We start from the raw sequence: 13,859 nt of genomic DNA, 5'->3' as shown, positions 1-13,859 counted from the left end.
ATATATGTATATATATGACAGGCTTCTTTCAGTTTCCGTCTACCAAATCCACTCACAAGACTTTGGTTGGCTCGAGGCTATAGTAGAAGACACTTGCCCAAGGTGCCACACAGTGGGACTGAACCTGGAACCATGTGGTTGGTAAGCGAGCTACTTACCACACATCCACTCCTGCGCCTATGTTCTTCATATTTTTTGCCAATATACATTTACACACCCACATGTTCATTTGTTTAATATCCATGTTTCCATGTAAGCATGGGTTTAGAGATGGAGTTATTTAAGGCAAGATCTTAAAACAGGATGCTCATCCTGTTACCAATTCTTCTCTATTTTCCATATGAGAGATGCATTTTCCAGGATTTTCTGAATATACAGATCGACTGGTCAATGAAGAAGTTCAACGTAACCAGTGCCTAATGAATATTCATGCATCAGCATCATCATCATTTAACTTCTGGCATCCATGCCTGCATGTGTCGGACAGTTTGACAGGCTCTGATGAGTTAGAGAATTGCATCAAGTACCAATGTCTACTTTCTACAATTGGATGCCCTTTTTAACATGAACCCACTTTACAGAGCGTACTGAGGATACTCATGCAGCACCAGCCCTAAAGTGGCTTCTGTAAGTGAATGACAACTGAAAAGAAAGTGACTGATGATCCTAGGCACAAGAGGTATGGTAAGAAGGGGGATGAGGAATATGGTAAAGAATGAGGGAAAGAGAAGGGATTAGTAACAGAATTGAGAAAAAGGGAAGGAGAGACAGAATGGAAAAGATGATAAGGTGGGTTGTGCAAAAAATGGTAGCTCTAGGGTTTTCCAACATAAGGGATGAGTATGGAAAGAAAGTGCAAGGGAAACGCAACAATTGGAAGGAAGCAATAAACTATAGTGAAAAGGAAACCTGAGAGGGGTCATTGCAGTAAAGGGAGGTGTAAGGAGGTAAGTCGGGGGGTGGGTGGGTGGAGGGCAGTGTTGGTGTGTTGCGGAGGCAGAGGGAGAATTATGAAAAGCAGATATTGGAGGGTACAACAGAAGTAATAAGAAGACGAGCAGAGTGTGAATGTTACGAAAGTATTGTGGATGGGGAGGCAGCAGAAAAGGAGAGATGGGGGGGTGAGAAACTGGGTGGATACGACTTCTGTAGTTTCTGACTACTTTACAGAGTTGGTGGAGTGGGTGGAGAAAGAAGCTAAAGAAGAAGACACTTATTCAAAGTACTGCATAGTAGAACCAAATCTGGATTGTAAATCAAACATCTTAATCATGCAACCATGGCTGTACATATACAATGCACATAAGATGAATTTCTTTAGTTTCTAATGGCCAATACCAAATTTCACTCAGAGGGCATTGGTCAACCCAAGTTTGCAGTATAAAACACTTTCCCAGTGTGCTGTGCAGTGTGATCCAACTTGGAACTACATGGTTATATAGGAAAGTGGTTATACACCATTAGGTGTACACCTGCTTTTGAATTGAGCGGGAAGTTTAGATGTTGAATTCCACGCATGCGCATGGGACTCTTCCAGTGTTCCTTCCGGAACTATTCCCTGCGCATGCGTAGATGAAAACGCAGTAATGGCGACTGTACCTTGGCGCCAAATGACGTCACTACAGTTACAAAGAATTTTGTTATTCTGTGATAAGCAAAACATTGCCAGTGGATTTAAATATAAAGACAGAACTCTATCAATTTGAAGTTGTGACTATGATTTCTTGATAATACTGGTGGTTTGGACAGCCAGAATTGGTATGCTCCTACTGTGCATAACATCACAGAACTGTGATATAACTCTTGCCTTTTGTGACACTAAGAATGGATAAAATGTCAGCTTGGCTTAGTAAAGAAGGTAATGACAAGTACAAAATGCTCAAATAATCCAGAGATTAGCTGTAGTAGTCTGTTGAATCTGGGATATTGGTAGGGAAGTTAAGCATTTTGACCTTGGTGCAAACATAGTGCTGGCGACAAGGATATGAGCTGTTAACTTTTTATCTGCTTTTAGTTGTACCAAGTCAACATTGTTAGGATCCTAACTATAACATTACATTCTCCTAGCAATGCAACACTAAAAATGTTACATACACATGATAACTCTCTGAATGTAAATATCACATACTCATAGCAACAGTTATTTCAATGTCTTCTTTTCCATGCCTGCACGAGTTTAGATGAGATCCATTGAGGTAGATATTTTTTATGGCTGGATGGCCTTCTTGTCATCAACCCATACCTGTTTCCAAGCAAGGTAATATTTTCGCCTTGCTTAGACATGTTTGCAGAGAAAACTGCAAACAAACAACAATGCTTGTATTACAATGAAGTTTCATCATCATCATCATCATCATCGTCGTTTAACGTCTGCTTTCCATGCTAGCATGGGTTGGACGATTTGACTGAGGACTGGTGAAACCAGATGGCTACACAAGGCTCCAATCTGATTTGGCAGAATTTCTACAGCTGGATGCCCTTCCTAACGCCAACCACTCCGAGAGTGTAGTGGGTGCTTTTACGTGCCACCGGCACAAAAGCCAGTCAGGCGGTACTGGCAATGGCCACGCTCAAAATGGTGTATTTTACGTGCCACCTGCACAGGAACCAGTTCGGCAGCACTATTTGCAATTAATGTGCATTACAATTACAAAAAGGTTTTGGTCAGCCAAAGACTATAACAGAAGATACTTGCCCAAGTTATCACACAGTGGGACTGAACCTGAAACCACGTGCTTGTGAAACGAACCCCTTAACCACACAGCTAAGCCTGAATGTATATATCAAATACCCCTGGCAATATTGAATATATACGTTGCATATTTTAGTAACACTGAATGTAAATATCACATACCCGAGCATGGCACCCCGAAGTGCTTGTCTTTCTCTATCTTCTTCAGGTTCATCTGCAGAACAAGGAATGATGTCTACTTCACTGTATCTACAGCAATGGTTAAAGAAAAATATCTTCAAACAACACTTTATTTTACACCTTAACCCCAAAATTATGTTATTATTATGGCAAGTACCATGAACTAAAGGTTAAGCTCAAAGAGATAAGATTATAGGCCTGGTTTTGTGGGTCTAGTGAATGAATTTCTAATACTCTTTTACTTGTTTCAGTCATTTGACTGTGGCCATGCTGGAGCACCGCCGTTTTAGTCGAGCAGATCGACCCTAGGACTTATTCTTTGGAAGCCTAGTACTTATTCTATCGGTCTCTTTTGCCGAACCGCTAAAAAGAATCCTAAATATAACAATCACATGTATTCCATTTTCCTAAAAATATTTGAAATATTATATCACAGAATCAACAAAGAGCTAGGAAAAATGCCTAGCAGTATTTAATCACATCCCTTTAACTAGTAGTTCAAATTCTGCCAAGGTCAGCTGAAGCAATAAAGTAAATACCAGTCAATTATTGGGAATAATGATAATGGGTGGAGGATTGGCAGAATTGTTGAAGTATTTCATAAATTGCCCTGTGGCATATCTTCCAACTCTCTATGTTCAGAATTTATATCCTACAGATTTAAATTCCTTGTTTTACATCCTTCCTGGGTTCAAAAAAATTTATCTGACTAGCCTATACACCCCAAATCCTGGCATTGTGCCTATATTAAAAATAATTATTTAGGGAGGTGTATGGGCAGATTCTTTAGAGTGTCATAAAAATTGCTTTGATGTATTTCTTTCAGCTCTTTATGTTCTGAGTTCAAATTCTGCTAAAGTCAACTTTGTCTCTCATCACTCCTAGGTTGATGGTAATGACTTATCCTATACCCTCAAAATTTCTAGTTTTGTATCTATATTTAGAAACTATTATTATCTGCCTGATTGTCAACATCACCATTATTATCTACAATTATCAAAATAATGTACAGATATTTCAGCTGTTATAGTACTAGACTAAGGCCCAACTTTTACAACCTCATACAGTATTATACAAGAGTGTACAGGAAAGTCTGGTAGGTTCTACTACTGTAGAATAACCTTTAGTATGCTATAGTACACTACCATACTATTCTACAATGTAATATAAAATTTATCGGGGCGTATGAGTGCATTATATGAGATTTGTGTACTGAATACTATATAGAGCTGTGGAGGTGCAATGGCCCAGTGGTTAGGGCAGCGGACTCGCGGTCATAGGATCGCAGTTTCGATTCCCAGACCAAGCGTTGTGAGTGTTTATTGAGCGAAAACACCTAAAGCTCCACCAGGCCCCGGCAGGGGATGGTGGCGAACCCTGCTGTACTCTTTCACCACAACTTTCTCTCACTCTTTCTTCTTCCTGTTTCTGTTGTGCCTGTATTTCAAAGGGCCAGCCTTGTCACACTGTGTCACACTGAATATCCCCGAGAACTACGTTAAAGGTACACGTGTCTGTGGAGTGCTCAGCCACTTGCACGTTAATTTCACGAGCAGGCTGTTCCGTTGATTGGATCAACTGGAACCCTCGACGTCGTAAGTGACAGAGTTCCAACAACAACAACTATATAGGGCTGTAGTTTATACAGTATAGTACAAGGTTTTATAATATTGTATGAGGCTCTTCTACAAAAGACATGAAATTATGATATATAATACTGCATGAATCGAAGTCCCTGCTGTATTGTATTTCTCAAAGTATAGAGTCTATAGACAAGTGTCTGGTTAGGTCTTTACTTAGCCTAACTCTATAATTTCAACTATACAACAGCATGAACATCTACAGAGCTCTACTATACTTTTCCCCTCTTATAAGAATAGAAGAAGCACAAATAGTAATTTTAACTCCCATACAAATGTATACCATGAAGTCATAAGCAAATATATCCCATATATGAAGAAACAATATAAAAACATTAATAAAGAAAACACATCTCTCGCAATATATATAATAGTAGAGGCATTGTAGCATAGTAATTCTATAACAGTGAAGGATACTGAGGCTTGCCATATTGCTCTGAGTCATCACCATCAACATTCAAATCAATGTCATCATCCACAGATAAACGACTGCTTGACAGTTGGAAGCCTGAACCTGAAGAGAAAGAAAAAGAGGTCAAAGTTTAGCACGAAATTAATCACACAAAAAACAAAACAAGCAAAATCAACAGTTTGTATGTTCACTTTTCAGACATAAGTGTAAATTTGTATATGTGCGCACGGTTTTGAACTCTATATTTTCATACCAGTGACTATAGATTTTTATATAGAAACTGTAGAAGAAAATGTATGTACAGCTGGGTACCTTATCTATAACTGATCATATAACCATGTCGTGAGAGACGGGACTTACTTGCAATTTAATTAGCCACATGCACTTCAGCACCTTAACTTTACAAGCACAATCATTCAGTCTTAGAAATAAATACATAAAATAAGACTGGTATATCAGACAATATTTCTAAAATAAAGTAACATGCTTACAGTCAAGAAATATATTAAGAAATTAACATGGAGATGTTTTACAATAAATCAAATATTGAATAAGTGTTTAAAATACACAGTGAAACCAATCATGAAGTTATCTCCCCTGCACACTCAACCTGTTGGAGGAAAGGTACTGGAATTAGAATTCTGTTGTTAGTTGAAGATGCTCCAATTATGACAATCCTGCCTAGTTTTCAACTACAGTATATCTAGGAATGAATCATCCAATGCATTATGCCTTCTTTTTAAGACAGTGAAGTGCAACATGAAGGGAATTTGGTGGCTATTTCTACCAGATCGAGTGATTGTGGGTTAAAAATTCTGCTGGGACTAAATTTGCATGTTACTCTCTGATACACTAATATGTAATTTGACTTTTTACAAATAAAAAAATAGTTTTTACCTGCAAAACCCCCTTGAAGCATAGTTGTTGCTCGTATCCTTGTCTGTCCTGCCCATGTATATTCTTCATACTGTTCCCCACTATCATCTCCTTCCACGTCAACATGGTCATCTTCGGTAATCTGTTCCTTCTGGCAAAGACAAAACAAACAAGAAAAAAAAAAAAGAAAAGAAATTAGAATATAATATAATTTAAGATACTTTTTCATAGTAATTCCACAGTTTGTGTGATTTGAGAACTAAGACCAGTCATTACGGGTTATAATGTTTGTAACCCCAAAGATCAGTTGTACATTTATATGTTTGAAGTTGATGATGAACTCCTTGGCCACTCCTAACTAATTTCTCATTTTTGTGCTTCCATTCAGGTGCAAAAAAAGATGAATGATTCATCTCTTTGTCACCTGAACGAATAATAAACACAGTCAAGAAATCAGGTGTAGCAAAAGAATAAATCATCAAGTTTGAATGACTTGATAAACTCAGTGTTTTGAGTATATCATGTCTTTTTACCATACTCAAACATAAATATATACATATATACACATGAAGTGTAAATAATACTAAATATCTTGGTGATATTTTACCTTCTTCAAGCACAATTCTGCATGTTCATTAAGTTCCTGAGCTGTTCCAGATAATTTTTCATTACAAATAGGACAAACTGCTTCCTCTGGTCTTTTCTTCTTGTTCCTACTCCGAGCTATTTGAAATAACAGAGGAAAAGACACAACAAATGAAAATGGAATAAAGAAAGGTACATTGTTATTTACTTTACATTATATATTAGTTTTGAGAAAGGTATCCATTGTAAAAGATTAAAATTGTCTGATAAAACAGATTCTATATTCATGTGCTTGAGTTCATCTCTGTCAAGGAAAAAGATTTTTTTCCAGTTCAAAATGCTTCAAGGTCAGTCATGCTTTTTCACTTTCTTGGATGAAGGGACTGACAAAATATCTGTGATATGTTGCTGTCACTTTAGGTCAATAGTAGCTTTCGAGTATTTTGAGGGATTTGAATTTGCAAAGCAGAGAGACAAAACTACTATTAAGTACATGGGATGGTGATGATGGTTTGTAGCACTTGCACAGGGACACAAATTTAAGAAAGGGAATTAGTTAATTCAATGAACTAATTTTATTGATAGTAAAAAGGACAAAAGTCAAGCCCCTTCTGTAAAGGTACCTGACTATGTACTGCAAAGTTTTCTACCATTCATCTTACAATGATAATGATTTGCAACTCAAATGCAAGAACCATCAACTCACTCCTACAATTAATCATTGTTTAATGTCTGTTTTCCTTGCTGGCATGGGTTGATTGGTTTGACAAGAGCTGCTCATTTGTCCCTTTTATCATGGTTTCTATGGCTGGATGCCCTTCTTTATGCCAACCACCTTACAAAGTGTACTTTAAATGTGGCAGCAGCAACAATAATAATAATAATAATAATGATGATGACTTCACATTTTGGCACAAGGCCAGCAATTTTGGGGGAGGGTGTAAGTCGATTACATTGATCCAAGTGCTCAACTGGTACTTAGGATGAAAGGCAAAGTCAACCTTGGCGGCATTTGAACTCAGAACATGTAGACAAACTAAATGCTGCTAAGCATTTTGCCTGGCATGCTAACGATTCTGCCAGCTCACCACCTGAATAATAATATTTTTGCTGTTACATAAGCCCAAGCCAGTGTTACTCGAGTAGATCAATGACACAGAGGTTAAACACAGGCCCCACTTCTGATGAGTTATGCACTTATTCAGTTGCATAAGTCACATATGGGATTTCACTGCCCATTCTAGTCATGCAACAGTTTGTTGCATCCAGAGTACAGTACATCTGTCTGCTGTCCATGACAGATGACTATCAGAGGCCAAAATGGAAACAGGCTATGTAAACTGATCAAATTTTCAATTTTCTTTTAGAATTACATAATCCTCATCATAGCTATTATTTTAATGTTCACTGTTCTATACTCAAATGGATTGGACAGATTTTGTTAAGGTGGATTTTCAACATTGGGATGCCCTTCCCATCATCAACTGTCAACAGTTTTCAAGCAAGGTGACAATTCTCTACCACCAGACTTGGTTCTCAAAGATTTTTATCACTTATGTCAAGGAGTTCCTTTGTATGTATACCTACAGAAAAGTCAACGTTTTTGATAAAATGGAAGAGAGGAATAGATACTGAAGTGAAAAAACATAAAAACTTACAGCTTAGTCTCGACTGCCTGTTACACTTGATCCTTTGGTAGGTCTGGTTAAGAGAAAGAAAAAGAAATCAGTAAAACAATGCAAACTCGAATTTCTAAAAATGCTTTATATATATACATATATATTTGTTCATTTGTTTTTACATCTATTTTGCCATGTTAATATGGGTTAGGTGAATATATTATCTAGGCATTGCTTTTACAGCTAGATGCTCTTACCTGTTTTTTGAAGTAAAGGATCTCCTAATTTACACATCTCTGAAGACAAAGCCAGTGGCTAATTTGGTGACATGGGAAACAACATTACCCACTCTGGGCTTTTTGAAGAAGTGCAAATGTAAATGAGCACACACACATACACACGATGAGTTTCCTTCAGTTTCTGTATTGAATCCACTCATAAGATTTTGGTTGGTTCAAGGGCCATAATATAAGTGCTGCACAATGGGACCAAGCCCAGAACTACACATGGTTAGGAAGCTAACTCTTAAACTCATAGCCATGCATGCACCTACACACACACTCTTTGGCAATATACACAAATATATGTAGTGTACATGCTTAGCCATAATATATACACATCACACTAAACCTTCTATCTTAGAGTCAGTGAAAATAATGTCTTTCTTTATAAATAAGTCTCGCTAGATTAAATGTGACCTTGGGACAAAACACCAACAATAAACAAACAGAGAAATCATCTTCATCATTATACTATGGCCACTTTTCCATGCTTGCAAGGGTCAGATGACATTTGTTGAGGCAGATTTTTTATAGCCCTGTCATAAACCTTCATTTGTTTCCATGCAAGGTAATATTTTCCCATGGCCAGATGTTTTTTTACAGAAGACTGGAAACAAACAACATCACTTGTATGAAAGTAATGCTTGTTTACAACCATGTCAAAACAAGGATACACACAAATACACACATATATAGCCTCCTTCAGTCATGAATGCCCATGGGATTGCACCTAGAAAGTTACCCTCTGAGGCACAAGTCTGAGCAAGGTTGTTTATGGAAGACCAGCAGTCACCCATGCATACCAGCCTTCCCTCTCTCCATCACTGACATTAATCAAGGGAAAGGCAAAGGCTGATTCAGCTTGGCACCAGTGATATCACAACTCATTTCAATGGCTGAGTGATCAAGAGAAACATAAAATAAAGCATCTTGCTCAAGAACAGGATACACAGCCCAATCCAGGAACTGAACTCAGTACTTCATGATTGTGAGTCCGATGATCTAACCACTGAGCCATATGCGGCTTCACACATACAGACACTCATGAGTAGATGTGCCAAGCAGTGATGGAGAAGAAAATAAACATGATACCAGTTCAAATATGTTTGAGATATATTTGAACCTGCAAAATGGCTTTTCATTGCAGTTTGTCATGGGGAAGTATTCTTGCTGGAACAAAAAGGTGTAAAAATACCATGGTTGGTTTAGAATGCCACCTATTTGGCTAATGGATACATGAATTTCGGATAGGGTGTTTTCTTGTCAGCCCCAGCTACAATAGATTTTTTTTCAGTTTCAATCAATCAATTCCACTCACAAGGTTATAGGAGAAGGCACTTCTCCAAGTTGCCATGTAGTAATCCTTTATAATAAATTGGAAGAACTAAGGTCACCACCCCACCCCACCCCTAAAAATGAAAAAGTCTGAAATTTATAAAAATCAAATTACTAATAATTCTATGCTATACACAACTTTATGAGGTAATAATGAAGAAATTTTCATTTCCAAAAATCTATCCAGAATTACTGTTTTGCAATTATCGTTGAACAATGCATGATAAAAGAAGAAGAAAAAAAAAAAAAATTAACAGGTCGTATCACTTTTCAAGGAAATTTTCACCTTTAAACTCATGTGCAAAAATTAATAGTCATTGCTTGAACCCTGTTGCGAGTTCAAATTCCAGAAGCCCCAAAACACACACAGACATAACAGTTTATGATGTGTGACACTTTTAAAAATAAATGTGTTTGAATAGAAAATAAAAATATCCAGAATTTTCTAGAAGCTCTAAACCTTAACGGAATTTATATTACATGCACACACACACATATATTTGTTAATTGCTTAATTCCACGGAATTCTAACATTAAAAACAAAATACAGAAAGAAAAGAAATTGTGTTTTATTTAGTAAAATTTTATTTTAGACATGCAATTATATTTTATTTCACTTTGTTTAAGGAAGAGGCGAGGGTTATACAAGATCCTTTGGAAAGAGAATGAGAAGGGGGTGGAGGGAGCAAGAGCTGTATTACTCCATACAAACTTGACAATTAAAAAAGGATAAATTCCATTTTCTATTGGAACATAAAATGTGATAAAAACATAAGGAAATCAAAACTTGTAGCCGTCATTTTTCTTTCTCTAGGCAATATCTTTAACATGAAGGAATTTAATATTATCAAAAAAAAGGTGGAGAAGAAAGAAGTTGCAAACTATAGAGAAGTGAAAATGTTATTACCAGGAATGAGGCAACAAGCAAATTTAAAAACCAAGTTGTTGTTTAAGCATTTGGTTTTCCTGATAGAGTAGATCTTTAATCATTCCAGCTATGACCACACTGCCATTTTATTTGATATGGTAGGGTGTAATTTGAGAGAAATTTGCCTGATATTTTCTCAGAGGTCGTCTAAATACATATATGCTTATGTATTGGCTGCCCACCCATGAACTACTTCCTTCACTCAAGCATGTCAAAATTGACAACTGGAGATTGAGAATACAAGGTTATTAACTTTTATATAGGTGTGGCTGTGTGGTAAGAAGCTTGCTTTCCAACCACATAGCTCCAGGTTCAGTCCCACCATGGGCAAGTGTCTTCTACTATAGCCTTGGGCTGACGAAAGCCTTATGACTTTATGAGTGGATCTGGCAGACAGAAACTGAAAGAAGCTTGTCATATGTGTGTGTGTGTGTGTGTGTGTGTGTGTGTGTGTGTGTGCATGGTTATGTCCCCATAACTTAGTGGTTTGGCAAAAGAGACTGATGGAATAAGTACAAAGCTTAAAAGAAATTAAGTCCTGAGATCGATCTGTTCAACTAAAACCCTTCAAGGCAGAGCTCCAGCATGGCTGCAGTCAAATGACAAATTAGTAAAAGAATATATCCTCATGTTGTCTTGGGAGGATCATTATGCCAATAACAACACATGCACTGGTTCAATTTAACTGACTGACTAACATTCATTGTTGTTAGTCAATTGGTTAAATATCTCTTTTACTTGTTTCAGTCATTTGACTAGAGTCAAATAAATTGATCCAAGGATTTATTCTTTGTAAGCCTGGTACTTATTCTATCTGGTACTTATTCTATAGCAAGATAGCCCAGATGCCCATATACACTGAGGCAAAAACAGACTAGATGTCTATATAGTCTGATGTAAGATGGACTATATGTCTTCATACAATAAGGCAAGATAAACTAGATGCCTTAGTCTTTGGCAAAACATTGTTACTCTAATTAAATAAAGAACCATCTACTGATCATCAAGAAAATGAAAAAAAAAAAAAAAAAAAAAAAAAAAAAAAAAAATTCAGATATCTGGGCCCTAGAGACTCCTTAACAACAATAATCTGTGAGAGGCTAATGTCTATGTTAGTGCTGAATTACAGACGAAATGCTCAGACATTCAAACATTACTGCTTTACTAACTATGTCTTCCCTTGGGCAAGATAGAAAAATCTCCTAGCTCTATCTGCTAAAAGTTCCATTGTTGTTTGAGTGGTTAGTGATAAGGACCTTCAGCTAGGAAACATAGCAGTAACTCCACATAAAGGAGAAAAAAGAAAAAAGCATTTGAAATGGATACAAAACTGTGAAAAGGAAAAAAAATTCTGTGACAAGGAAACATTAACAAATGGTGAAGCCAAGCTTTATGTCCAAATTCAAGAGGAATATCCAAAATCACTAACTCATGAATAGAAATGTTCTTTCACTATAAACTATTTCAATTTGATTGCTCACAATTATTAGTCTTGTTATCACAGAGCTGTCAGTCGACTGCAGCAATGACTCAATAACTAAGCCAAATAATTTAATACCCAGGCCTCTTGAGAACGTTATATATGTCTGTCTGTCTGTATGTATGAACACACACACACAGATATATATATATATGTATATTTATATTCATTTGAAGCTGATGATTCACTTCACTGCTCTCTAGATTTTCTTTTCATATGCAAACCTTTGGGTAATAAAAGTTTGCATGTGTCAAGACAATGAGTAGCTTTGAGAGAATTGCCCAGCTTCAAATAAATTAATTCCATTAAATATGCCAAGCAACTTTTCTCTGGTTTGTTTACTCTAATGTAGGTCCACACACACACACATATTAGAGAGCGTATGTAAGTACACCCACACATATTCAATACTTCTTAAGTAATCTATATATACTGTATATACACCAAAACTAAAGTAGTGATGACAAAACTGGACAACTAAGTTTTTTTTAAAGAGAAAATTACAACATAACAGAACATCACCCTTAATAAAGTGATTCTCACAATATGATTTGAATAGTGTAACCATAAGATATCTCACTTCTGAGCTAGACCAGCTGCATAACAAATTCCAATTCCTTTGATTTTGACAGATTAAGTTATAGATTTTTCTAGCTGGCATTTGAAGGGATAAAACAAGAGGAACACAAGATGTTACCTATGAATGTGAGACAACTTTCAACAATTGTAAGATCTTTAGTACCAATACTGCTAACAACACCTTTATCAGTACTATGATTGGGTTAAAACAACTGAATCTTTATTACTACCACCAGGCGCAGGTGTAGCAGTGCAGTAAGAAGGTTGCTTCCCAACCACATGCTTCTGGGTTCAGCCCCACTGCATGGCACCGTGGGCAAGTGTCTTCTACTATAGTCTTGGGTCGACCAAAGCTTTCCAAGTGGATTTGGCAGCTGGAAACTGAAAGAAGCGCAAGCCCATCATATGTGTGTGTGTGTGCATGCGTTCTTGGTATATATGTTTGTCCACCTCCTACCACTTGACAACCTATGCTGGTGTGTTTATGTCCCTATAACTTAGTGGTTCAGCAAAAAAGACTGATAGAATAGGTACCAGGCTTTTCAAAAAAGATAATAAGAATAGGAGTTGATTGATTCAACTAAAATTCTTCAAGGTGGTGCTTCAGCATGACCGCAGTCTAATGACTGAAAGCAACTAAAAGCCACACCTGCTAGAAAGAATAGCCAAATTTCCCTCAAATTTTAAATAAAGAAAGGACACACTCAATAATATAGTCCTAAAGAGCTTTAGAAAGTCAGGATGGTCATGGCCAAAATGCTTTGATCATGAGATTGTTCAATCAGTGTTGACACAACAAGTTACATCAATACATCTTTTAATGCTGCCACCACCACCACCACCACCAACACCTTTAGTATTACTATCATAGCCACAATTGCTAACAAGAAGAAGAAGAAGCAAATTAAAGTTCAATATTTATCATTCTAGATTAATTAAAATACAATCAAATCAACATGAATGATTACTATTGTGGTGAACAATGACTGCGAGGAAATGAAGAATTTGCTGTTGAAGTTGGAATGAGAATGATGAAGATCTGATAGAATACCACGATGGCTGTGATAGTGAGCTAACAAGTGACAAATTCACAAATTACTAACACTAGTGAACCAAACAGGCATCTGACTGGTAGATATATATACAACATAGTTGGCAAAGTGGAGGTGTATATCTATCTATTTATCTATGTATATATATATATATATATGTATATATATATATATATATATATATATATATATATATATAT

The 13,859-nt window shown here is 36.6% G+C and overlaps 1 protein-coding gene across 2 annotated transcripts in view; it reads right to left on the bottom strand.

The window, feature by feature from the left end:
* LOC106867254 (E3 ubiquitin-protein ligase Rnf220) overlaps nt 1-13,859 on the bottom strand; it is a 152,793-nt gene that overhangs the window by 9,727 nt on the left and 129,207 nt on the right. For both annotated transcript variants that reach the window (XM_052970102.1, XM_052970101.1), the window contains 5 exons: nt 8,044-8,086; nt 6,408-6,523; nt 5,822-5,951; nt 4,930-5,026; nt 2,855-2,941 (listed from right to left, as the gene is read on the bottom strand). In XM_052970102.1, the coding sequence (XP_052826062.1) occupies nt 2,855-2,941; nt 4,930-5,026; nt 5,822-5,951; nt 6,408-6,523; nt 8,044-8,086 (473 nt within the window). The remainder of the gene's footprint in view (nt 1-2,854; nt 2,942-4,929; nt 5,027-5,821; nt 5,952-6,407; nt 6,524-8,043; nt 8,087-13,859) is intronic.

Source organism: Octopus bimaculoides, chromosome 8, assembly GCF_001194135.2.
Source record: "Octopus bimaculoides isolate UCB-OBI-ISO-001 chromosome 8, ASM119413v2, whole genome shotgun sequence".
Lineage (NCBI taxonomy): Eukaryota > Metazoa > Mollusca > Cephalopoda > Octopoda > Octopodidae > Octopus > Octopus bimaculoides.
The sequence above is the reverse complement of the archived record's forward strand: the minus strand, read 5'-3'. Positions and strand labels throughout refer to the sequence as shown.